Here is a 27,448-nt window from a genome sequence, read left to right as displayed (position 1 = left end):
AGTCAAACCGGAGAGACAGACAGACACTCTCACAGCTGGAACATTCACACTGAATCACGGGTGTGTGTGTGGAGTAGATTAGGTTCAGCTTTATTTTATTATAGCATTAATTTGAATTTACACCCTCGGAATGAGCGGTCGTGTGTGGACAGAGGAGCAGTTTAACTGCCCCGTGTGTCTGGATCTGCCCACTGACCCCGTGACCATCCCGTGCGGCCACAGTTACTGCAAGGCTTGTATCGCGGATTACTGGGATAATGAAGGCAGGAAAAGCGGAACCTACAGCTGTCCTGAATGCCGGCAGGCCTTCAACCCTCGTCCCACTCTCTGCCGGAACACAATGCTGGCTGAAGCCGTGGAGCAGCTCCGGCGCGGGACCCTGAATACCTCCGGGCGCGAGTCCATCAAGAGCGCGCGGCGCGCGGCATCCTCCGCGTCAGAGCGCGCGCGCGCACGGAGCAAAGGAGCCCCGAAACCCCTGTCCGCCTCCGCCGTGCCCTGTGACCGGTGCACGGCGCCCACAGCGGCCGTGAAGACGTGTCTGGTGTGCATGGCATCGTTCTGCGAGACTCACCTGAAACCCCACGACATGCAGGACAAGATGAAGAGCCACGAGCTGATCGCGCCCACCGGGAACCTGAGTGAGAAGATCTGCCCCGAGCACAAGTACCTGCAGGAGTTCTTCTGCCGCTCGTGCCAGATGTACGTGTGCTGGCTCTGCACCAGTAACCAGCACAAGGGCCACGAGAGCCTGTCCACACAGGCGGAGCGCTCCGAGAAACAGGTGGGAACCAAGTTCACACACACAATTTTCACGTTTTATGGGGATTTTTCATAGACATAATGATTTGTATACTGGACAAACTGTATATTATATCCCCTAACCCCAAACCTACCCATCACAGAAAACTTTCTGCATTTATATTTTAAAAAAACAACACTTATGATTTATAAGCTGTTTTCCTCATGGGGACCAAAACATTTCCCAATTTCGGATATTGCCAATCTTTGTGGGGACATTTTGCCTCCATAATGAAGGGTTTACCAGGACACACACACACACACACACACACACACACACACACACACACACATACTGGTTTATGTGGATTAGCCAGACTTTTTCTCCAAACAGGCCCGGTGGTGGTTTAGATGGACTACCCTTTCCTGAGGTCCTAGAGCTATGAGAATTCGATTAAAACACTCAAAAAAAATTGAAAAAAATTCAGGACACTTTAGACTTCAGATACACCCTTCAGAGCGTGATACACACCACCCTAAACCTATTGTGGTTTATAGAGACATTTCTCTTTTTGAAGAATATGTGACTTATAAGGACCAAAACAAACATTATTGGGACTTTAAAGGGACAATGACGTCACTTGCTCATTAACATAAATACACTAACATAAATACACATTAACCTGACACCACCAAGCATTAATGGGACTTGAATTATTATTTCATTGCACAACTCTAACATCACCATTGTTAGTTGGTGACACTGACTAACAGCCAGATAACAGCCTGTAAGAGCTAAACAATAGATTGTCACACAACACCAGTGCCATGACAATGAGAATTGAGGAAAAAAGTCAAGTCAACTTTATTTATATAGCACTTTTCACATTACAGATTGTATCAAAGCAGCTTCACAGTATTCAATTAAAATAATACATCAATGTTTGTTTCTAGTGTAAAACGTCCACGTTTGGTAATGCTGATCAATAGAATTGTTGATTGATTAATTAAATTAAATTAAGTTAAGTTTATTTAATCAAATAAGTTATTCTTACCCAACTTCAAAATACCCATGGTTGCTCATAACAAAAAATAAATAAAATATAAAAAAAACTAAAAACTGTTTAACAGTTTGCTTTTGTGACTTTGGACTTTTGGGTCTTAAGCTTATTCGCCGTATCCCCCAGAGTTAGATAAGTCCACACACACCCTTCTCATCTCGGTGTGTGCCGTAACTCTGTCTGACGCACCCACCGCTAGCCTAGCTTAGCACAAAGACTGGAGGTAAACGGCTCCAGCTAGCATACTGCTCCCAATAAGTGACAAAATAACGCCAACATTTTCCTATTGACATGTTGTGATTTGTATAGTCACAGCATGTACAAATAACAAGGTCACATGAGACATGGACATCTTCTAACCGTATACATACTGGGAACTATATTCTCAGAAGACGAAGCACTGCTACTTGGGCGGAGGGATTTGCTCGCAGGACCTGAGAAGCCCGTGGTGAGGAGCAGAGAGTTCGCTCAGAGGGTTGCGCTAATCACTCCAGCCAGCAGTGCTTCGCCTTCTATATAGTAAAATCTATGAGAATATAGTTCCCAGTGTGTATACGGTTAGAAGACGGCTGTGTATCATGTGACCTTGTTATTCGTACACACAGTGACTATACAAATCACAACATGTAAATAGGAGAATGTTGGCGTTATTCTGTCACTTATTGGGAGCAGTATGCTAGCTGGAGCCGTTTACCTCCAGCGTTTGTGCTAAGCTAGGCTAGCGGTGGGTGCGTCAGACAGAGTTACAGGCCGCGCGGAGATGAGAAGGGTGTGTGTGGACTTATCTAACTCTGGGGGATACGGTGAATAAGCTAAAGTCCCAAAAGGTTGGCGTGTTCCTTTAACACAAACATAGAAACACCACCACAATTGTCAGTGTATTTAAATCTTTTTTTTTCTGACTGCCTCTGTGCAGCTATTCCTCTATTTCGTACAAAGTCCCTTATATTTTGCACTGTTCTTTGTGCCAACACGGGGTCTTCCACCAGTTTGCAGTGACTGCGTTCAGTTTAGGTGGCCAGTTTTCCCATGCTTACATGACCTTTGAAGTGTCGCATTACTGCGGCGACCTCAGCCTTAGACCACACTTTCTTCGCCACTCATCTGGATCCATGTTCCTCATCAGCATAATTCCCTGGAAGATAGGCAAACAAAAAAAGAATATAAATCACAAACAAAATGTGTTGTCCAGTTGAAGCCATCAAAACATGAGTTCAGTTAATGCCACAGTAGACAAGAAATTGCAGTTTACTTTTCTTAATTCACTCTGGGTATCAGTTGGTGTCTCACTCGATGTGATTTCACCAACTTTATTAACCCACATTAGAGTGTGGACAATATGGAGTGTATTTTTAGAATGTCTTTGCTGTTCATCTATTTATGTGGCCAAACCTTTTGCTATTTGAATTAATTCGTAACTAAATTAACAGTAAGTAATACTACAATTAGTAACATGTCTTAAGTAATTTTGGCATTGTACTTCAACACACTGTATTTTAAATGAAACCAAGACTATGGGGTTTAAGGTCTGATTCTCAGTTTAAATCTGATTTCATAAGGTTAGCTAAATAGTGTTGGAACTTGGTCTGAAAGTTTAGTCTTGAAATTGAAACTGTACGTAACAATCAGCTTAATACTACTTTTAACCTCTTAATCTTCCAGATTTTGTGGCATGTTGTGTCTCAGTCATCCAGACCAATTTATTTTTAGTCTTTTAACCAACTTGCCAAAAAGAGAATTAATAGAACGTACTCATGGGCAATCAAGAGAACATGTGAAGAGAAGGAGGTAACTTTACTTTTATCTCAAATTCAGTATACATTTCCTGATAATAAAGTAAGTGTATATGCTCCCTTGCAGACAAGATGTCTTGTACAAATGCAGTACAGTTAAATTTAGGGCTATTTATTCATATCTCTTTCTTTAAGATTACTCTTGCATTTTGATAGTTGAAAACATCACAAAGACGTGCATAATAATCCTTCTGTTAAAGGGATACTTCACTGTTTTTTCATATTAAACTGTTATTCCCTTAACTAAGACGAGTTGATACATACCTCTCTCGTCTCAGTGCGTGCACTCAATCGCTCTGGCGCGCGGCAGCACTTTGATAGCACTTAGCTTAGCCCAGTTCATTCATTAGGGACCAAACAGAGATGAAGCTAGAAGCGACCAAACACCTCCACGTTTTCCCTATTTAAATACAGTAAGTCGAGTAGTTACACAACCAAGTATGGTGACAAAATAAAACGTGGCGCTTTTCTAAGCGGGTAAAAAGGATACCTATAATGTATGGCGGAATAGCACTTGGGACTCAATAGCACTTCGACTCGGCGCAGTAAAAAGTCACACTTGAAAAATCCTCTCCCTCTCACTTCTGTCAGTAGAACCAACGTGACTTTTTACTGCGCGAGTCGAAGTGCTATTTCGCCATACATTATAGTTATCCTTTTTACCCGCTTAGAAAAGCGCCACGTTTTATTTTGTGTCACCATACTTGGTCGTGTAACTGTATTTAAATAGGGAAAATGTGGAGGTGTTTGGTCGCTTCTAGCTTCATCTCTGTTTGGTCCCTAATGAATGAACTGGGCTAAGCTAAGTGCTATCAAACTGTCGCCGCGCGCCAGAGCGATTAAGTGCACGCACTGAGACGAGAGAGGTATGCATCAACTCATCTTAGTTAAGGGAATAATGGTTTAATATGAAAAAATGGTGAAGTATCCCTTTAAGGGAGTTGGGCAAAGTAAGAATTTCATTGTAGGGTATAAACCAGTGTGTTTCTTCTGTGCATAGACAATAAACCTCTTGAATCTGAATCTTACCTTCAGAGGGAGGTACACTCACCTACTGTGGACAACACAAATGACACTGATCCTGTTGAAAACATAATTTAACAAGTTACTTTTGTCACAGGAAAAAATACATTTTATCAGCAGAGACTATGAATTGAGTTAACATACCAAAGTCTCCCATGTCATGGTCTTGCTCTGTGGTTGTAGAGTCAATATCCATAGGCTCCACAGTTCCAAGCTCTGATGCGGTGAGATCTGTGTTGCTGTCATCAGATTCACTCCCACTGTCTTCAGCATCACTTAACGCAATCTCATCTGGAAAATGGCATTAGTAAAACTCAGAGGTGGAAAGAGTACTTGAAAACCATACTTGAGTAAAAAGACAGATACCTTGCAGCATAAATTACTCGATTACAAGTCACCAATACCAATACGAGTAAAAGTGATTAACAATACTTTAGTATTACTTATACTAAATCTAGGCTCAAAGATGCACTAGTCCTTGACACCTGAGACAGGCAGGTGAAAATAAGAAACAATTGATTTGTAAAATGAGAAGTCATGTTTATTTTCTAAAATCTAAATAAAACTGAACACCTCAATAGTCTAATAAATCAGGGTCGACACAACAGCCTCTTAAAGGGATTGTTCACCCAAAAATGAAAATTCTGTCTTCATGTAGTCAACCTCAAGTTGTTCCAAACCTGTATACATTTCTTTGTTCTGCTGTACACAAAGATAGATATTTTGTAACCAAGTAGATTTTGCCAGCCATTGACTAGTACAGCAGAACAAAGACAAGTTTGGAACAACTTGAGGGTGAGTAAATGATGACAATTTTCATTTTTGGGTGAACTATCTATTTAAGCGTTTACAAACTCTCAAGTCTCAGTTAAGCTCAAGTGCACAAAAAGGCCACACGTAAACCAATATCCTTCAAAAAGGCCTTGTCAATAATGTGGATAAAAAAAATTGTTAAGTAAAATTAAATAGTCAAAGTCTAATTGCACTGGATGTGCTGGTTTTGGACTCATCACTGGCTGCAGTCCTGATCTAAATCAAACGTCTGCGATTTAGCACCTACTAATGCACTCGCATTCGCGTAAAGTAGACTTGTTGAAAAGTTTGGGTGATTAAGGGCAAAACGCACAAGATATAGTTCAGTCATTGCCACTTAGATGGAAATATCACTTTCTGCAGCAGTTTGTTTTTGCCATAAAGAAAAGTTAGGTGCCATGCAAAATGTAATTTGTAATTGCATTACTCATCACAAATGTATTGGAGTAAAAAGTACATTTACTTCTTCAAAAATGTAGTCAAGTAGAGTAAAATTAGCTAATATCTTTGATACTCAGTACAACTACAAAGTAGCCAAAAATATACTCAAGTACAGTTGCTAATTACATTTACTCAAATAGTTTACAGCTCTGGTAAAACTCTCATAAATAGCTGGACATAAAAATCTGTGGTTGAAATAGCCACATCAAATAAGGAAAAGATAGTACTTGGTTTTGTACTTTTTGCAAAGTAACTATTTTTACTTGAGTAGTTTTGAGCTATTATACCTGCGTTTATGTTTAATGTGGTCCATGAGCACATAAGATAAATGATTACACAATATGATATTAGGTTAATATTTAAAGTAATTTGACTGCACCTACACAAACATAATTTTGAATTACTGTCCAGCCATACTGTAGACTTAAGTTTATATTTCTGAATAGTAGTCCTCGACTCATACTTGGACATGAAAGGTGATTTTTTTTTTTCTTGGAAAGGGATGCTAACTACGCCAAGTCTAGATGTTTATCTAAAAAAACAAAAACTCAGATAATATCTACAAGGGCTAATTTCTGTACAAACCTTCAATTTCAATCTCATCCAGTGACTTCCCCTGGATGCTGCAAAGGTTTCCTTTACTAGCAAGTAATGACAAAGAATATTCTGACTCCGAATCAGGTATGTATTCCTTGTCAGACATGTCCTCAGCATCATCAGATGATATTTGGTCCAATGCTGGATGTGGAACTTTGTCCTGAACTGACAGCAGTTCATCATCAGAAGCCTTAGGAGACTGCTGCGCCTGAATTGGTGAGAAAGCAAATTATTTTACATGGTGATTGAATCTTATAGACAGTTCAAGTTCAACACTCACTTAGTAGATACTCACCTGTGCTGTGCTGTTAAAGTCATCTCTTTTAATTTGCTTGAGGCAGGATTTATGCCAGACCCCTGAACAAACTGGAACACATTTGAGTAAAATAATGTTAACACTGCAGGTCTATTTAAGTGGTTAGAGCACAACACACTCTATACTAATTCAGTAAATATCTAACCTGTGCATCGATAGCCAAGCCACTTGAAGGAAGATACGGGTCCCACACAACGAACACACTTGTCCAAGGAGGATACTGTTGCGCACACAAGGCGGTGTTTTTGACACTGTTGGCAAAAAATTTTATTGTAGTGTTTACTTATGCCACTTAGTTTGGACAAAGATATTTCATATTTACGCCACATAGTTTGGACAGAAAGATATTTCATATTAACATGTCGATATCTAATTTTAAATCCAATACCAATGTGACATTTAATTTACCTGATACATATGATTACCCTTTTATTGCATTGTATTTTGTTATTTATAGCGCATCTTATTTATATGCAGCTTATTTAAAGCATTTCCTATATGAAGATATACCTTCTTCATATTTTTAAATTGTAGATGGGGAATTTGTGGTTAGCCTCAGTGTCAGGAGCTGACTTCTTCTAGCCCAGTATAACTAATAGGGTGCCTTTCCATTACATGTAACCAAACGACTTAGCATTCACATTAAACCAACATAAAGATCCAATGCAGGCAGTCCAAGTGTTCTTAAAAACCAAAGTGATGCCTCTGGGGACGGGACCCTCTAAACTGCATGGACCTCCCAAGTCATGTTTGGGTGGGGTTCAGTGTTTGATACACATACACTCAGATATTATACTGACTGAAGCTTGAAAAGGCACATTTATACAAATGTCCTTCCATTCCATTGTCCACATAAAGCACGTTCTACTCAGGCGACTGTCCACATAAAGCATGTTCTACTCAGGCGATTGTCCACGTAAAGCATGTTCTACTCAGGCGACTACACACACACATACACACACACACACATTGAAATAGGTTGGCAGATTTAACATTTTGCCACAAATAAGTTGTACATGAGATTTAATTTACCTCTCCAACCTTACCGCTCAGTGAGTGGGCTGAGCTCTGGACTAGTCTGATTCGGGTGGCTGGCGGCTGTATGGGTGCACTTGCTCTCAGTGGTCAGCTGTAGAAGATGAAACAGAGACAAAGGACAATAAAGAGAAAGTCCTGGGAGCGTGATACTAGAGAGGACATTTGACGTCTGAGTAAAAAAATAAACCATTCTACTGTTGACAGAAAGACGGAGGAAAACCTTGCTTTAAAACTCAATGACAACGTCTTTGATATTAACAATCAAGTGCAAGATATTAATAAAAATCTATCTTTTGTGAGGACATACCTCTTCAGTGTCATCAGTTGTGGGAGGGGGATTTGTGGTACCACACATCTTTGGGGCCATTTCATGATCAAGGCCCTGTAAAAAGGAAAAAAACAAATAAACAAAATATTGTAGACCACAGACTATGAAAACTACACTCTGATGAACACATTCATGTTCACCGCGACTTCTACAGATTACCAGTTCCCACAACACAACTTGCTAAGATTTCCAAACTGCTTTTGTCAAATGGAGAAAGGAAACCTTTGTAGCATCCAGGGGAAGTCACTGGATGAGATTGAAATTGAAGGTTTGTACAGAAATTAGCCCTTGTAGATATTATCTGAGTTTTTGTTTTTTTCCTTTGAATGTTTGAATGCAGCTTATTTAAAGCATATCCTATATGAAGATATACCTTCTTCATATTTTTAAATTGTAGATGGGGAATTTGTGGTTAGCCTCAGTGTCAGGAGCTGACTTCTTCTAGCCCAGTATAACTAATAGGGTGCCTTTCCATTACATGTAACCAAACGACTTAGCATTCACATTAAACCAACATAAAGATCCAATGCAGGCAGTCCAAGTGTTCTTAAAAACCAAAGTGATGCCTCTGGGGACGGGACCCTCTAAACTGCATGGACCTCCCAAGTCATGTTTGGGTGGGGTTCAGTGTTTGATACACATACACTCAGATATTATACTGACTGAAGCTTGAAAAGGCACATTTATACAAATGTCCTTCCATTCCATTGTCCACATAAAGCACGTTCTACTCAGGCGACTGTCCACGTAAAGCATGTTCTACTCAGGCGATTGTCCACGTAAAGCATGTTCTACTCAGGCGACTACACACACACATACACACACACACACATTGAAATAGGTTGGCAGATTTAACATTTTGCCACAAATAAGTTGTACATGAGATTTAATTTACCTCTCCAACCTTGGTGCATGGGCTGAGCTCTGGACTAGTCTGATTCGGGTGGCTGGCGGCTGTATGGGTGCACTTGCTCTCAGTGGTCAGCTGTAGAAGATGAAACAGAGACAAAGGACAATAAAGAGAAAGTCCTGGGAGCGTGATACTAGAGAGGACATTTGACGTCTGAGTAAAAAAATAAACCATTCTACTGTTGACAGAAAGACGGAGGAAAACCTTGCTTTAAAACTCACTGACAACGTCTTTGATATTAACAATCAAGAGCAAGATATTAATAAAAATCTATCTTTTGTGAGGACATACCTCTTCAGTGTCATCAGTTGTGGATGGGGGATTTGTGGTGCCACACATCTTTGGGGCCATTTCATCATCAAGGCCCTGTAAAAAGGAAAAAACAAAAAAAAAAGATAAATTATAATAAATATCTTCAAGACAAGATGTTCCCTGTGTAGCATTCAGTGAAAAGATATCATGGCTGTATTTCAGTGAGTGTTTTGTGGAAAACATGTAGTCTCTGAAACGGTTCTTTAGACACTGAACAGGCCACATGACTACAGTCTGTAGACTATGAAAACTACACTCTGATGAATACAGCATTTGATTACTTTGTTGTTTATCTATTGTCAGCCAACTTCGTAGAATGATTGCAATTCTAGAATAATTGACTAAGCTTTTACATGGAGTGAGGGGTTAGTCTTTTATAGTTCTTAGATTTGCTATGATTCTTTTAAATGACATCTTGTCATGAATTTTCGTCAGTGCTGTTGAATGGGTGCCTTTCCATTACATGTAACCAAACGACTTAGCATTCACATTAAACCAACATAAAGATCCAATGCAGGCAGTCCAAGTGTTCTTAAAAACCAAAGTGATGCCTCTGGGGACGGGACCCTCTAAACTGTATGGACCTCCCAAGTCATGTTTGGGTGGGGTTCAGTGTTTGATACACATACACTCAGATATTATACTGACTGAAGTTTGAAAAGGCACATTTAGACAAATGTCCTTCCATTCCATTGTCCACATAAAGCATGTTCTACTCAGGCGACTGTCCACATAAAGCATGTTCTGTCCACATAAAGCATGTTCTGCTCAGGCGACTGTCCACATAAAGCATGTTCTGCTCAGGCGACCACACACACACACACACACACACACACACACACACATTGAAATAGGTTGGCAGATTTAACATTTTGCCACAAATAAGTTGTACATGAGATTTAATTTACCTCTCCAACCTTGGTGAGTGGGCTGAGCTCTGGACTAGTCTGATTCGGGTGGCTGGCGGCTGTATGGGTGCACTTGCTCTCAGTGGTCAGCTGTAGAAGATGAAACAGAGACAAAGGACAATAAAGAGAAAGTCCTGGGAGCGTGATACTAGAGAGGACATTTGACGTCTGAGTAAAAAAATAAACCATTCTACTGTTGACAGAAAGACGGAGGAAAACCTTGCTTTAAAACTCACTGACAACGTCTTTGATATTAACAATCAAGTGCAAGATATTAATAAAAATCTATCTTTTGTGAGGACATACCTCTTCAGTTGTGGAAGGGGGATTTGTGGTGCCACACATCTTTGGGGCCATTTCATCATCAAGGCCCTGTAAAAAGGAAAAAATATATAATAATAATAATAATAATAATATTATACATTATATATATATTTATAGTAGACTGTGGATTATGAAAACTACACTCTGATGAACACAGCATTTGATGACTTCATTGTTTTTGTTCTAACATTCTGTAATGGTCAGTATCATCTATGGTGTGGTTAGGTGGTGCTAACAAAAGCTATAAAAATCATGTTCCACCTGAAGCTAGATGGAAAATGTACAGTATTTTGGTATGTGAAATGTTCTATGGTTAAAGCATTTCTTATATGAGAACTAACAATTTCACAAAGTTAGTTAAATGAAGTCAAGAAGATAAAAACACTGTTTTTAACTTATATATATATATATATATATATATAACACTCTACACACTGCACAAGATACTTGTCAGGTCTGTTGCCCCTCATGTTTTGTATATTGATCATTGTGGTTGGTTACTAGGTACCAATTAATTTATCTTACAGGTTTAGTACACTAACAGAACATCATAAACACATTACATTTATTTAATGGCCTGAAAGTACTCATATTAATGATATAACAGCCTTCCTGTGTCACTGCAACTTCATATTTAAAAAAAATAATGTGGGCTACTAAGAAAGTATTTAATTCTATAAAACAAACACAATGTCTGTAATAAAAGTTAAGGCTTTAACTAGCTACGCCTTGCTCATTAAGCCATGCGGTAGCCACAAGCTCAACTTAACCTAGCTAGCTTTCATTTTAAAAACAAAACTACCAAATTTGACTTGCTGGCAATGTTACTTCTGTCCTCATCTCTACCTGCTGTCCTCCACCTCTTTAGCCTGAGGCTTAATGAGCAGGATATGTTGATAGCCACTCAAGCTAGCTCAGCTAACATTGTGGTAAATATATAGCATTTTACAGTAATTGTAAGTTACAAGTTACAATTTCTTGCAAATAAGAAACACTTAATGCAAAAATGCAACTATATTTATAAATATAATTATTACCTGTATGTATTTAATCCAGTAAATCCAACGACGTCGAGCTGACACTTCCGAGGTGTGGTCCATTAGGTATTTAATTAGCGACAGCTGGGCCATGTGCTGTGGGCGGAGCTTCCCGTCGACTTCCGTTTGTTACCGCCCACATGCGCAAACCAGCCAATCACAAGACGGCCCGCCAAAATGCACCGTGTGTATCAGAAATGTGTATGAAACTGCAATATAAAACCCAGCTGTGGGGTCGCTGTTCTATACACTGGGATACACTCAAAATCAGGTCAAGTGGTAAATGAGGACTTTCAAAGAAAAAGAGAATATATGTTGTTCAGACACTAACAAATGCAGTTACACTCTTTGATTTACGAGGACCTTGGCATAGTCCCCGTATTACCCTTAGGTCCGTGGAGCCCAGGTGAAATGTCTGGCGTGTTGTCCATGTAAACCACATATACCAACACACACACACACACACACACACACACACACACACACATTCCAGTAAAAGGTTCATAAATGGGAGTCATTTTGGTACATTGATAACCCTAACATGGTGTCAACATTTATCGTTTATGTTTTTGGCACTATTATAATTAAGGATGCATGCACAATACCATATTGGTCATATTGGTTTATAATTATTTTTTATAAATCCCCATTATAAAACCATATTATTATCGGATATAAGTATGGTAAATGAATTATATTATATTATACCATTGTATATGACAATGCTTTTATTTAAAGGAAATTTCAGGCCACTTTAGGTCAAGTCACCTTTATTTCTATAGCGCTTTATACAATAACTGTTATTCATTTTGGCTGTTGTTCAACTGAAGTCACTTCAGTGCTGATTCAGTTCAGTTGTAAAGATCATCAAATATCAAATTAGTTCATTTCATCTATAAAGCAGTTCTGCAAAACGATATCATCATCCAGCTCAGTTCAGTTCTCACACAACAGCATCAGTGCTGTCAGATCAATAATACTGATGAATATTAAGGTGTTGAATGTTTATTGGTCACATTGTTTTCAAAAGCTACAATATACAAATATACAAGTTACAACAAGCATCTCTTATTAAAGCAATTTTCTATAAGGTACACAAATGCCAAGCTTTTTCCATTTGAATAACAACTGCTTTGAGGACATTATATTTTTGACATCTGTCATAACGTCAGTGAGCCTGGAAAATGATCACACATGCAAGGAAGGCAGTGACATCATTCAGAATAATGCTCTTTCACTGCCACTGTATGAAAAACATGACTCACCTTTTACTCTGAAGTGCTGCATTTATGTGTAAGTGTGCTTTAGTATTCATGACCTAGTCTTGTTCTACTCCATATTCATTCCAGTCCACATTCCAGTCTATTCTAAACACTTGTTTTGTGCGTTGATCATTGTTGTTGAATTAGAAAGAGCTGGGCGCAGTTCTGTCTGAGAACCACCAGAGACTCCAGGACAGAGAGAGAGAACTGAAAGACATGAAAAAAGTCTTAGACACGCTCACGGTAAATATTTATGACACTCCCACAACAAAACAACATTATATATGCATATTCTGTTGGTTTTATGAGTTCCATTGCTCAAGATCACAGTCTGGAGGATCCTCACTGTGTGTGTGTGTGTGTGTGTGTGTGTGTGTGTAGCGTTCCTCAGACATGGTGCGGGACGAGGCTGATGCGGTCCTGTCGGAGCTCCAGGAGTCAGTGCAGCGGATGCTGGATCTTCTCCAGGACGTGATGGTCTCGGCTGGGCAGGAGAAGCTCAATGAAACCCAGGACGTTGTGACCAAACTGGAGGCCGAAGTCAAACAGCTGAAGAATAAAGATGGAGAACTCAAAGAGCTCATCAACTGCCAGGACAACATCTACTTCCTGAAGGTCAGATCATGGTTTAATCCAGTGGATCTCAACCTTTTTGACTTCAAGGCCCCTCTATTGTCCACAGCAAGATCTGAAGTTTGTTGAGAACCACTGGTTAATCTATTTTGGGGACATGTGGGGTTTTCTAAAATCAATGTTTGCGGGCTTCCATAAATTTAAAAGACAGAAAGGCCACTTGCCTGAGACACTGTTTACACCTGGTATTAAGGTGTTTTGATCGATCGGATCACAAGTAGACGAGGGAGACACATTCCCGTTTACACCTGGTGTTTTAAACCGCCTCTTTTTTTCTTCAAAGGGAAAAAGTCAATTTTTCCCTTTTTCCCTATGCTAGTACTATTTCTGCCATTCTGAATTCAGCCTTTTTTATATTAGATGTTTTAGCTATTCTGGATTGTTTTTTTTCTTTGAAACAGTTTTTTTTATGACTTTTTTCCAGACAAAAAAAGACAAATCTCTCGTCTCAGGGGGACATGAGGGAGGGAAGCACAGTAATTCGAAAATACTACAGGTTTTCTACTGATACAAAGCTTAATGCTGAAGTATCCCTTTAAATCACACCTGCTAGCACACTTAAATGTTTACATACTAGGTCAGCAGTAGAGTACATCGTTTTGTGGCTGTTCGAACACATTCAACCACATGAGCATCTACTCTATGAAAGCAATCTGGTCAAATGTGTTGGACTACCTCTGGAAGTGGCCAAAAATAAAGCAGCTAAAAAAAAAAAGCCCCTTTTTACACCTTCATTTACCACAGTCCACCTGTGATCTGATTTACAAAAATGCTTCTTAGTACCAGGTGTAAACAAGCCTTGGACAGCTACCTAGTTGGGATACAACAGTTAAGGGATAAATGCTTAAAGTCAAAGTAGTCTACATTACTGGGACTAGCCTGATAAAAAAACCAAAAACTCAACCTGCACTCATCCTTTATCCCAAGATATGATTCTATACTGCGTGACTGAAAAAAAAAAAAGCCAACGAGTGACCTCAGAGGGGTTTGGGCATCAATATATGCAGTTATGCTAGTCCAGCCATAAAGTCATATGTAAAGCCTCAAACAGACAGAAGCTAAAACCTTAATTTGATATGTGAAACATGAACAGGGGCCCAAGTTAACAACTAGAACTCGGCAAATAGTAAAGTTAAATGGCTTAGGCAGAAACTTGGCTTGTTTAGTTCAAGACAAAACTCAATGCACAAAAGAAAAAGGTTTAGTAGTGCAGAAGTCAAACTGAGAACAGTCATGAAACAGCCAACGCCAAACAGAAATGAATACCAAAGAGAAACATGTTGAGTTTCATGAGGTTTATTAAAACACTTAAATTCACTTGACAAGGTTAACTTGTCCACTAGACACCACAGTTTGCCCACTAGAGATGGTCTTGACGTGCGTGTCTCTTCCTGTAAAGAGTGGTAAAAGCATGAGGGGCATTTAAATAAATTCTCAGTTCCTGAAGTCAACTTACAGCAAGCACTCACTTTTCCTAGTGCAACTTTGCTCACAGGAGCCAGAGGAGGGATGGCACACCGCTGTACTACAGTGGATGAAGATCTAACAGAGGGGGAAAGGGTTAAGCCATAGAACTCACTGTAAAAAGCACTAATATTAAGGGTTGAGGTAAGGCTGCAGAGCATACGGTTTCCTGCAGAGGAGCCAGTGATGCTGGATCTACAAATGTGAACATCTTCACAACAAAGCGCTTGTAGTGGGTTGGGAACTGAAGACCAGATGATCCAGCCACTGGAACCAATGTGGTCAGGTAACGATCATCCTGGTAAGGGCATCTGAAAGGCAAAGAGGCAGTCAGAAATGCCTTACAGCACACTAGATGGATAAAGACTGGCCTTACTCACCCATCAACCAGAAGATCCCATTGGGGTAGACTGAGTGGACTGGGGGTTGATGTCGCCCAGCAATGTCCCAGCATCAGGACAATGTTGGGGTCGGTCCTCTCCAAAATGCGCACCTCAACAAACACAGGCTCCCGCAGGACTTTCGTAACTGGATAATCAGCATCACTGTAGTAGGACGTGTATGCCTCGTCCCCTGAGGAAGAATGCAGTGTCTTAACTAGAAACTGGAGTTTTAGAAAGGCTTTAGGCATACTTGGGACCAACACTTACCTTCTGCACAGCCTTTGGTGACACATTGACCATTTGCCAGTCTAAGCTCCACCCTGAGGGGTCCAGGAGCAGCTACTGGTGGAGGTGGAGGAACAGTGTTGACCTCCACAACCAGAGCTTCCACAGAGGTACCAGAGTACCTACACTGGAAGAGAAGCCTGGACAACAAACAGTGAGCTTGTAGCATTTGTCAATGATTCACATTTATGATAAAGCATACATCACTTACTCAAAATGGCTGTCCCTTGTAATGGAACCAAGTGGTCCGATACCCACTTCATATGAGGAGGTCATTCTGTTTTCATACACCACATATCCACTGTCCTCCTGCAAATAGTAACATTGTTAGCATCCAATCCATTCTAAGCCATGCAGAACAAAACCACAATCAGCTACTCGCCATCATGCTTGTGCCACATGCAGTGACAGGGAACTGGTATATAGCAAAGAAAGGTGTGGATCCCACAGGACTGCAAGCTGGATCAGTTCCACCCAGGAGACGGACTGAATCCAGGCTCAATCGAGGCAGCGTAACATCTCTAGCCACCACTACCACAAACTGACCATCTCTTATACACTGGACAGTCACTGGAACGAGTTACAAGAGCAGGTTATTGCTGAGGATCAGTTTAACATGAATGCCTCTACATTGACTCTACACTCTTACCTGCCTTCCCATAGTAACACTGCTGTCCATTAAAGCAGCAGTTGATAGCAGCACACTCAGCACCACTGATACCAGGGGGTCCACATTGGATCTGCTCATAATCAGCTACAGTACATTTGTCAAGGGGCTCTGCCTGTGCCACTGGCTGCTTAGGCAGAAACTGCTGAGGAAACTGTTGACTAGCTTGCTGTTGAACTGACTGAGGAAACTGTTGACTAGCTTGCTGTTGAACTGACTGAGGAAACTGTTGACTAGCTTGCTGTTGAACCTGCTGAGGAAACTGTTGACTAGCTTGCTGTTGAACCTGCTGAGGAAACTGTTGACTAGCTTGCTGTTGAACCTGCTGAGGAAACTGTTGACTAGCTTGCTGTTGAACCTGCTGAGGAAACTGTTGACTAGCTTGCTGTTGAACGGACTGAGGAAACTGTTGACTAGCTTGCTGTTGAACCTGCTGAGGAAACTGTTGACTAGCTTGCTGTTGAACTGACTGAGGAAACTGTTGACTAGCTTGCTGTTGAACCTGCTGAGGAAACTGTTGACTAGCTTGCTGTTGAACCTGCTGAGGAAACCATTGACTAGCTTGCTGTTGAAATGGCTTTTGAACCTGCTGAGGAAACTGATGACTAGCTTGCTGTTGAACTGGCTTTTGAACCTGCTGAGGAAACTGTTGACTAGTTTGCTGTTGAACCTGCTGAGGAAACCATTGACTAGATTGCTGTTGAACTGGCTTTTGAACCTGTTGAGGAAACCATTGACTAGATTGTTGTTGAACTGGCTTTTGAAACCGCTGGTCAGTTTGCTGGAACATCAGAGCTTGAGGATTCTGGGGCAGATCACTCCACTTCGGAACAGCATGACTGAACGCACAGAACCAAACACAAAGTGCCAGAGACTGACCCACACACCAACTTCCTGCCATTGTTCAACAGCTAGTCACACTGCTGAGGTACTGCCCTTTGGTCTTTTTGTACTCTACAGACTTTGGCTAATTAATGATAATCCCTCCCTCTTCATTAACAGTCATGATTCTCCAGACTTGCACGAGTGGGAGTTTATGCAACTAGGTGATTCTATTGTTTCTTAAGGAGAGGGTTTATGGGCTGGTAAATGTATGTTTTTTTTCAGATCTTTTGATCTAATGGACAAAATAAGCTTGTGCAATTTACATATGAACGTGACCGGAGACGACAGAAAAACATACGGAGAGCATCAGCTTTAGTTTCTGCTCTGACAGACCAGCCGAACACTGTGAGTGTGTGTTAGAAATCAGGAATGGGGAGAGAACATTGTGCTTGGTACGTTTTTCATCTTCAAACCAAACTTGGGTCTTCATCTGACGAAGTTTAAATCCCGTCTGGCTAGAGCTCTTCCCATAATGTTTACGCATTAGTTCAGTAGACGGAGAGAGTAGACGGTCTTTTGTGGCTGTTTGAACACATTCGACCACATGAGCGTTTACACTACGAAAGCAATCCAGTCGAATGTGTTTTCGACTCCCTCTGGAAGTGTCTGAAAGTGGACAAGCTCAAAATGTTTTAGACCCCGTTTACACCTGTATTTAGTGTCTCCACTTGTGATCTGATCATCCAAAACGCATCTTAATACCAGCTATAAACAGGACCTAAGAGACGCAAATGAATAATCTCTTCATACTGTCTCTGATGCCGTGTTCTTCTCCTGGTCTCCACAGACGTATCAGTCTCTGTGCTGTCCGCTGGAGGGGGGAGAGTTGGGAGCTGTGACCGCCAACCCTGAAGCCACGTTTGATCCCGTCAGGAGCGTCATTGTCCAGCTCAGGGAGAAAGTGGAGGAGATGTGTGACCAGGAGCTGGACAAGATCAACAAGACAGGTACACACAAACACTGAACTAATGCTGTCAAGTACAGGGTCACTGGAGGGTCATTATCTGTGTTTCTCCTCAGTGTTCAACACCACACCATTCACGGTGGCAGACCGCAACGGCCAGAAAACAGGAGGCTTAATGAAGCGTAAGTCAATTTTTGAGTTCACTGCATTTAGTAAAAAAAAAAAAAGAAGAAGAAAAAAAAGGTCATATCTGATAGTTTTTTCAATTTCAAAGTGGAATGCCAATGCAACAATATAAATAACAAAAACAGAGACAGATAAAATGATGCCAGTCATATGAATAAAAATAATTATAAGAATACATAAAACAATATAAAATAAACTTATTATAAAAAAAATTACAAAATATTAAAATAAAGTGATAATTATTTTTCTTTTTTATAGTGAACTCATTGTCATGTTCAATAAAGCGTAATATATCATACAGGTATAAATTCCTTTTAAATTGTTTAATTAAGGTTCATACATGCTAGTTTCCATGACAGAGTTCAAGATAAATCTTTTCATTACTACTGGAGCTGCCAGTTTTCTAAATTTCAAATGATTATTAAACAGCAAGTACAAACTAGGCAAAATCAGCAGCTCTTCCGGTGCACAGTGTCCGAATTCACTCACTCGTTTTCATTCACTCCTTCAAGTGAACTATATTAGTGGAGTAATGGAGGAGAGAGTGAATGAGGGTATAGAGGGCGATTTCAAACACAGCCCATGTCTACATGCCTAAATGCATTGAGATGCTGCCATGTGATTGGCTGATTAGATATTTGCATTAATGAGCAGTTGAACAAGTGTACCTAATGAAGTGGCGAGTGAGTGTGTGTGTGTGTGTATGTAACACAAAATTGATATTATAAATAATATGATCAACACAGTGTTTGGTTGAGTCCTAGTTTCGGGTGTCATTTGTCTATAAACCTTCTCAGCACTTTACCCTGTATTCATCACAGTGTTTTCTGGAAAAGGAACCAGAGCTGCTCGTGCGCAAGGTATGAAAACAATGAATGAAACCAGTGCATTGTTGTTTTCTGTCTTAGAATATAGAATATCTAATGTATGTGAATATGTTTCAGGACCCCCACCGCTGCCGTCAGTAAGCACACGAGGATCTGGTAAAACTTTTAAGTTCCTAATGTAATTTAATTTAGTCAAATATCAGGTGTGCCATAAGGTTTTTTTTTTGTTTGTACTTTCTTCAGTGAACACACGTCCACAAGCCGTGAGAAACAGTGAGCCAAGAGGTGAGACAGTTTGCTCAAAGTGATATGATTTACTCTGACAGAAATGTTTGTGTGACTGTATGTAGGATTTTAATAGTTTTTATATTTGCACAGCAGTTAACAGAGGTGTTACAAACTCCCAAAGACCAGCCCGACCAGCGAGAGAGGAGAGAGATGACAGTAAGACACGCGTCTCACACACTCGTACTCCTGTGTCATGTCTGTAATCATCTGCAGTTTGTCATTTATAGTTTCTCACTCTGCAGCCGACAGGAGTCGCAGTTCATTGAGACCAAGAGAGACACAAAGAAGAGAGGAAAGAGAAAACACTGAAGGTGAGAAGGAGAAATAAAGACAGAACATCTGTTGAAGACAAACATCTGTCCGGTGTAGTTTTGATCACTGTGTGTTTGATTCCTCAGCAGACACCCGGAGTTTAAGTTCAGGAAGAGGGAGACGGAGAGGAGAAAACAGAGAGCAGGGTGGGTTTCATTGGACGAATCTCACAAAGATGTACACGTCATATCCTATTTTTTTTTTTTAAAGCCTATTTTTATTACGATAAAGAATTTTTCATTACATACTTTTTTTTAATGATAATCAAACACATTTTCTTCACTGTCTCATTATCATACTGTGTTACTAGATATATTTACTTTTGAATGATTCAACTATTATTTATTATTAATATAATACATTATTTATTTCCTTTAATATTAGACTATGAAAATTACTGTAATAAACTTTTTTTTTTTATCACTTCATCATTGGCACATTGATCTTCATATGGAAAAACAATTTAAATACTTTATAAACTTTAAAGTACCATTTCAAATACTTTATAAACTTTAAAGTACCATTTAAATACTTTATAAATGTAAATCTTTAAATATTATAGATGCAATTTAAATAATAAATTCATATACTAATACAAATGAGAATTAGAGGAGAAAATATCTCAGAAAAACTCTAGTCTAAATGGTCCCAGAAATACAATTTCTTTTTTTTCCATCTGATTCTAGAGTAAAAAAAAAATAATTCGGACATTTCCTACCATTCACGCTAGTGTCACTTCATGTGTTATTGTTCATTTTTGTGTTTTATCAATATGATTTTAGTCCTGATTCTGTTCTAGAAAGAGAAAATCAAAGCTCTCAGAGACGTCAGAGCACACAGAGCAGAAGCACACGTGATGAAGAGCCAGGTGAAATCACACACGTACAGACACACACACTGTCATTTAGGTTTAAATGAAGGGTTTCAATGTTTTAAAGCTGTTTTACTCTCAATTCTCAGCGGACCGCTGGAGCTTGAGTTCAATCAGACCGAGACTGAGGAGAGAGGACAAAGAGCAAGGTGCCGTTTGATTCAGGTCCCATCATGGACATTTAACAGACTCCTTTGGGAATAGCATGTTTATGCCTGTTTTCCTTCTAACAGTCAATGGAGAAAGTCCGAGTCCCTCACAGCAAAGCTCAAACGCTGCGGACCGACAGCAGCCGGCCAGACAATGTGAGTGACACACACACTCTGCCTGGAATAAGTGTTGAGTTCAGGATTTTATTCTTAAATTTCCTCATTCTCTTCTTCATCAGCGGACAGATGGAGTCTGAGCTCTCTCTTACCCAGAAACAGGAAGAAGAGACAAGACACGGGTGAGCTCAAGAATACACACGTTTACTTTGCAGTCTAAATGACTACATATGATTTCTATTGCTTTAATATAAAGCTTACTAACTTCTAGGGACAAATGTGTACCCTAAATATACCCACATAAACCCACACACAAAGAAACCAAGGTAAGGCTTGTCAAGAAATCTTTACTGGTCATACTGGTTTGTCTAGCATCCAGATAAACGCCTGTATTTCCTGCTCATAGTCTCATGTGAACTGTGGTCAAATGTCAAGTACCTCAATGTCCTTATTTTTGTCTGCTATGGTGTGTTGTTTTCAGGCATGTTTCAAACAAAGGAAAATCTTTCGACTAAATTTAGATTTCAAACCTTTGTACCACCTTTGTACCAAACCTTTGTCACATTTGTACCATCACAGTGAAAGAGGCCACACCCACTATACAGGAGGCGGAGTCAGTGATGCCGCGTAGCCCCGCCTCTGCCAGTGTCTGTAAGTCAATCAGTTTATGCAGATGATTAAAGAATTATTTGAAATTATACTTTACAGTTTAAATGCTTTATTAATGTGAATAATTAACCATTTAAAATACTTTATACATTTATAAAATGATGTAGATTGTAAATTATTTGAATTTATAGATTTAAATACTCTACATTGAAACAACAGAGGATGAAAATTGGTCATGGAAAACCTAAATTGTACCGTTTAAATAATAAAACATTTATACAATTAATAAACATAAATGAATAAAGCATACACAATCGTTCAAAAGTTTGGGGTCATTAGATAACATTTTTCTGAAACAAATTAATACTTTTATTCAACAAGGACACATTATATTTCAAAGAAATCACTGGAATAAATTATATTTTCCAGATATTCACAGAGAAGTTATTTTAAAGTGTAATAATATTTTACTGTATTTTTGATCAAATAAATGTGGCCTTGGTGAGCAGAACAGACGTTTCAACAAAATGCATTTATAAATGTGTTTCTGTTTTCTCTGTAGGGGGAGAGCCAACACAAGGTAATGCCTGACGGTTTATGGGTTGTAGCTTTTCCTATTCCATCATGGTGAGGTTTGTTAAATTAATTACATGAAGGAAAACAAACTGTTTCTGTCTTTCTCTCTGTGCAGTGAATCCCTCTCTTTTCCTGGACTCACCAACTGACAATTCCTTCATCAATCCTGCTTTTCCCACATGTGAGAATTTACAACGTTATCTTTTACAGTTTATACTATATGCATAACGATGGATGGATGGAACACACACACACACACACACACACACACACACACACACACACACACACACACACACACACGCGCACACAGGTGGATAGATATTTTTCTTAAATATTTGAATGATCATATTTTCTCACAGCTTGTTGGTTGTCTCAATCTTTCTTTACAGTGAGAGAAATTAGCATTGACAGTATTCAGGCCCCAGAGCCGAGGACCAGAGACGAGATCCTGCAGTGTGAGTTTATTCCTCCTCATGACGTCTGATTATCTTCTATTATCTATCACTAGCTTCTGTCCAGTCTTTCTCAGACCCTCCTTCTCATCTGTTTCTCTCTCTCGGTCTCCATTAGATGCTTGTGATTTGACCCTGGACCCAAACACAGCCCACCGGCGCCTGGTCCTGTCTGACGGAGACACTGTAGCCACTCTTCACCAGACGTCCCAGGCGTTCCCGGACCTCCCTCAGCGCTTCGACTGCTGGACGCAGGTGTTGTGTGTCCAGGTCCTCTCCTCTGAGCGCTGCTACTGGGAGGTGGAGTGGAGGGGGCGGGGCTCGTCTCTGGGTGTGGCCAGTGCCTCAATGCCCCGCAAAGGGGCGGCTCCAGGGGCGGGGCTTGGGTATAACAGCCAATCGTGGAGCTTGGAGCTGTCAGACACGTGCTGTGCTGCCATGCACGCCAATCAGAAGGAGGAGATCCCTGTGACCTACAGTCCCCGTGTAGGGGTGTTTCTGGACCGGCCCGCAGGGACTCTGGGTTTCTACAGCGTGGATGACGGGCTGGTTCCTCTCCATGTCTTCCATGGGTCGTTCCCAGCCTCGCTGTACGCTGCGTTCGGGGTGGGCTGTGGGGTCGGCGTCGGGCTCGACTTCGCTATGGGTCAGTTCAGCTCCACGTCAGACAGCATTAAAATCTGTCCTTTGTGAACGGAGCGAATCGCAAAAAAAACATTTCCGGGGCATATTTCACCGCAAAATCAATAGGAAAAAAAATATCAATAAAAATCAAGTCTATTGGTAAGACAATTATTTTTTGGTCACACTTTAAATTAGGGTCCAATCACTATTAACTATGACTTTTGCTTCAATAAACTCCTAATTACTGCTTATTAATAGTTAGTAAGGTTAAGATTAGGTATTGGGTGGATTAAGGGATGTAGAATATAGTCATGCAGAATAAGGCATTGATATGTGCTTTATAAGTACTAATAAACAGCCAATATCCTAGTTATATGCAAGCTAATAAGCAACTAGTTAACAGTGAGAATTGGACCCTAAACTAAAGTGTTACCCATTATTTTATTTTTTTAATAAATTCACATTACTGTAATGCTTCTAGTTTAATTTTTGTTTGTAATTCTAATTATACAATGATTGTTTTCATTACTGCAAAACAGCAATGATATTCATACTGTCTATACATAAAAACTGCAATAGTAAAAATAAAAAAATCTTATTACTTTAATGTGAATTAATGTTTTATGCAATATTTTGTTTTCCTTATGGTAATTAGAATTGGTATGTCATTTTGCTTAATTGTCAAAAACAAATGCCACTGTAAAAATCATACAAAACGTGCTTAATTTTACATCTGCAATAATATAAATATTTAATTCACATCACAATTTTTTCATTATTCTAATTGGATTTGGGCTGTAACTTTGCTTAATTGTCAAAAATATAAATGCAAAAAATGGTACAAGGTGGATGTATTTTCCCAGTTTTTTTTTATTTTATTTTTTTAGAATCAGGATTGTATGTTTATGGCAAATAATTACTAATATAAGTTAACAATTATTAATTTACATTAAAAACAATCTAATGTAACTTTTGCACAATTTAATAAGGGAAATGAATCATACTGTTACTATGATATACTTAAAACATAAAATGAACATAAATAAAAAGCAATTTTTCAGCTCTTGTGTAGTTTTCAAACTCCTTAGGATGAAACGTCAGGGACACCAAAGTTGATTTTGTTTGTTTTATTATAAAAAAAACCCAACATAATGATGCTGATACAGGGTTCTGACAGCTAAACACAGGAACACACACCAAGGCTGTGGTTACTAGGTCAACCGCACAAAAGAAATCATTTGGTGCTTAATGTCACAACTTATGGCATCATCTTCAAGCATTAACCTTTGACCTGAATGGCAGCTTGATGACATCAACAGCAGGATGGAAATAAGGACACTTTGATACTTAAATCAAATCATGCGTTTAGTACCATACACTTCAGCTCGGGTTAGAGATAAAGCTAGTGATGTATATATGCAGCAAGCATGCTGGTGTTACTCTGTTGTATGATGTGATCCGAAACGGACGTTTAGTTTGAATCACGTTTAGATTAGTTTGTGTTCTTGTTCACTGGAATAGCTGACAGCAAGCTGATGCTTTTCCCTGTGCTGTCACTGTGTTTACTACAAAGCATAAAAGTCAGTTTACCACAAACACAAAACACAAGTTTTAGCTTATAAAATGACAAGTCATATTTTAGTAAGACAAATAATTTTGGTTTAAACCCAAAAAGGCCTTTGAATCTTGAGTCCCTTCTCAAACTCCACCAAAAACAAGAAATATATATTAATAATTCCTAACTGAACGGCTAGTAAATCATATTAGATATCGCTCAGGATGAATCTATTAACATACTCTAGGTTTACCTCATTGTTAGATAACACATGTAATGCATATTTACTAAAAACACTATTTTAATGGGTTAAAAACGAAAAGTGCATAAAATGTGAAAAGAAGTGAGGATGACACAATTGGAATTCATCCAGGGGTCAAAGGTCAAGTGTCAAGACCATCTCTAGAGCTACTTTAGTAGGGATTCTGTATTCACTAAAAATACAATTTGCATGTTTTATATTTAAGGGATGTAAACGCAAAAGAGAATGACAATAGAAAATAACAATCAAATGTATCCTACTCTAATAAATGAGAAACTGGAGCAAAAAATCTGTGATCAAAAGAATCAAACTCCAAGAATAATTAATGTTTCAGTCGCATATTCATCTTAAGCCAAACTTGAAGAGTGTAATCTGCAGTGATGCCTTCCAAATGTACATATGGACAGATCACTCTTTCCCTTTAATACACAGTCCCTGAATATCATAATTCAAATAATACAACATTTAGTATAAGGTTACATGTAACAAACTCAAATCAATCCAGATGTGCTCTTTTGTGACAAACTTTCCCAATAACCAATTAATTCAGTGCAAAAAAAAATAAGAGAAGCTTATGTCCATATACACTATAATGATGAGGGACACAAAATCTTCCACCTACACCTGCAATGATGCAAAAATACAGACAATAAAAACGACAATACAGGCAGGCAGATGTTCTACTAAACGTCTATAACGCAGGAAACTCTCAGGAACTGCTGAATGAATCGAGACAAACTCCTAAAATGAGGCTGTGGAGACGCTAACATTCATTTCACTTGCGTATTCCATTCTTGTTTGTGTTCATCACCTCAATCTCGTTTAAATGATTCACTAGGATGAATCAAAGTGACAGAAAATTCGAAATAAACCTACAGAAACCTTCATATTCCCAGAACTTTATAGCATTCTTTTAAACTTCCTTCCTTCCATCCATCCAACATTCAACATCCTTCTACACGTACGTATTCCTTCCTGCTCTCCGCCACCTCACAACTCCACAGCCTCATGAATTAATGGACAGAACAGAAGTGCGATGAAGTGTTAATGAGAGTAAATAAGGATAAAGGGGTGAAGATAAACCATAAAAGAAAAGAAAAAGACGGGGGGAAAATTGTATTAGAAGTCTGTATTTCCTCTTGAGTGCTATGATAAGGCCTTTAAATTCTTCATCAACACTTTCCCTTCATTTTTTTGTGCTTTAAAAACAACCTTAAATGTCTTTCGGCTTCTTTTGGTCTGTTTACGGGTGGCAGGAAGGGGAACTGACGGTTTTGACCCCTCCCACATCCTTATTAATTATGCAGGTGGGGCGGGGCCTGAGAGAGGGAGGCGGGTCTACGTGTGCGGCGCGGTTCGTTTGGGTTCCCCCATGGAGGAGTGGGAAGGGCCAATGAAGTCGGGTGAGGGGGCGGGACAGGAAATGGCGGACTGGAAACGGATGCGCTACGGCGGCCAACCATAACAGGCAGACTTTGATTTCGCCTAAGCCCGTCCAATAAGCTGCCGCCTCCTGTTGCTAGGAAGGTGGCAGATTCCTGTGGATGGGCACCATCGGCATCAGACCCTTGGAGCACTTTTTTATCCAAGCCTAGCTTGCGCAGATGCTCCACGAGCTTGACGCCGTGGCGGTCCGGTTTGGTTGACTGGCCGTGAGAGGGTTGTTCAGGGCTCAGGAGATCCGGACGAGAGGCACGACCGAGTTTCAGCCCGTAAACGTCTTGCAGGAAGAGCTCAGCGGGACGGGATGCCAGAAAGTTGTCCGAAGAGGTGGATCGGGAGTCGAAGGGCACTGGGGAGGGGCATGGGGAGTGGGAAGGGGAGTTTGGAGGAGTGCTGGGAAGAAGACGGAGGGAAAGAGGCTTTTTAGGTGCCGCCTCAGCGACGGGACCCTGAGCAGAGATGCCTTTCTCCAGCAGGAGCTTGGCGAGACCACCAGGGGGCGCTGCAGGCCGACGAACCGGGAAACAATCACCCAGACTCAACCTGCAGGGTGTCACTGGAGTACTGGGACCGGTCCGGAGAGAACTCGGGGTGTTAACGCTGACAGAAGGACTACAGGCAGAGCTGATGAACAGAAACAAAACACAGGAATACAATTAACCAGATCCATCCATAACCAGTGTTGGGGTAACGCATTACCAGTAACCACTAACCAGGTTAAGTAATCAGATTACATTTTCAAGTAACTAGTTAAGTAACACATTACTTTTAAATTTCCTTTTTCAAATAAGTAATGCATGTTTCCCATATATAGACTGACAGCTCTTCTGTCCCCATGTTGAGAAATCATGAGTAAGTGCAGAGGCGTTGTGTGTGAACATGATGCTTATTGTAGTTCTAGACTAAATGTGAGCAGGCATTTACTCAGATTCAGCATTCCTCAGAATGAATAAAAACAGTCAAATGCAAACTTAGAATATTAGCAAACCAATAATTAAATTATGTTAACACAAATATAATTTATGCATTTAATCTCACTTTATTAAGCA

General features: G+C 39.8%; 4 protein-coding genes across 8 annotated transcripts in view; 1 reads left to right on the top strand and 3 right to left on the bottom strand.

The window, feature by feature from the left end:
* On the top strand, positions 1–25,537 carry trim25l (tripartite motif containing 25, like). 2 transcript variants are annotated; one of them, XM_084128986.1, is made up of 20 exons: positions 26–784; positions 13,052–13,147; positions 13,286–13,519; positions 18,009–18,168; positions 18,242–18,307; positions 19,133–19,171; positions 19,256–19,294; positions 19,382–19,423; positions 19,517–19,582; positions 19,669–19,737; positions 19,825–19,884; positions 20,538–20,606; positions 20,699–20,758; positions 20,843–20,914; positions 20,998–21,057; positions 21,455–21,526; positions 22,047–22,064; positions 22,176–22,241; positions 22,453–22,518; positions 22,634–25,537. In XM_084128986.1, the coding sequence occupies exons 1-20, from the start codon at positions 131–133 to the stop codon at positions 23,206–23,208; spliced, it is 2,583 nt and encodes an 860-aa protein (XP_083985112.1). In that variant the 5' UTR covers positions 26–130; the 3' UTR covers positions 23,209–25,537. The 2 variants fall into 2 exon arrangements, with proteins under 2 accessions (XP_083985113.1, XP_083985112.1); XM_084128987.1 differs by lacking the exon at positions 22,047–22,064 and having other exon boundaries at positions 1–784; positions 21,455–21,538.
* On the bottom strand, positions 2,587–12,106 carry LOC311092336 (uncharacterized protein). 2 transcript variants are annotated; one of them, XM_084128989.1, is made up of 11 exons: positions 11,643–12,106; positions 10,588–10,653; positions 10,282–10,371; positions 9,353–9,427; positions 9,047–9,136; positions 8,131–8,205; positions 7,832–7,914; positions 6,931–7,036; positions 6,765–6,835; positions 6,458–6,677; positions 4,770–4,909 (listed from the first exon to the last, which is right to left on the bottom strand). In XM_084128989.1, exons 1-11 carry the CDS (start codon positions 11,733–11,735, stop codon positions 4,895–4,897), a joined length of 984 nt encoding a protein of 327 aa, XP_083985115.1. In that variant the 5' UTR covers positions 11,736–12,106; the 3' UTR covers positions 4,770–4,894. The 2 variants fall into 2 exon arrangements, with proteins under 2 accessions (XP_083985116.1, XP_083985115.1); XM_084128990.1 differs by lacking the exons at positions 7,832–7,914; positions 8,131–8,205; positions 9,047–9,136; positions 9,353–9,427 and adding an exon at positions 2,587–2,937 and having other exon boundaries at positions 4,763–4,909.
* LOC311092335 (zona pellucida sperm-binding protein 4-like) lies at positions 14,818–17,258 on the bottom strand. The gene is made up of 8 exons (XM_084128988.1): positions 16,319–17,258; positions 16,052–16,239; positions 15,881–15,978; positions 15,652–15,809; positions 15,382–15,574; positions 15,165–15,312; positions 15,007–15,079; positions 14,818–14,928 (listed from the first exon to the last, which is right to left on the bottom strand). The coding sequence occupies exons 1-8, from the start codon at positions 17,235–17,237 to the stop codon at positions 14,852–14,854; spliced, it is 1,854 nt and encodes a 617-aa protein (XP_083985114.1). The 5' UTR covers positions 17,238–17,258; the 3' UTR covers positions 14,818–14,851.
* The window catches only part of trak2 (trafficking protein, kinesin binding 2), a 28,406-nt gene continuing 25,209 nt past the window's right edge, over positions 24,252–27,448 (bottom strand). For all 3 annotated transcript variants that reach the window (XM_084128977.1, XM_084128979.1, XM_084128978.1), the window contains one exon: positions 24,252–27,023. In XM_084128977.1, the coding sequence (XP_083985103.1) occupies positions 26,252–27,023 (772 nt within the window). In that variant the 3' untranslated portion in view covers positions 24,252–26,251. The remainder of the gene's footprint in view (positions 27,024–27,448) is intronic.

This window comes from Abramis brama (assembly GCF_963993115.1).
Source record: "Abramis brama genome assembly, chromosome: 11".
Lineage (NCBI taxonomy): Eukaryota > Metazoa > Chordata > Actinopteri > Cypriniformes > Leuciscidae > Abramis > Abramis brama.
The sequence above is the reverse complement of the archived record's forward strand: the minus strand, read 5'-3'. Positions and strand labels throughout refer to the sequence as shown.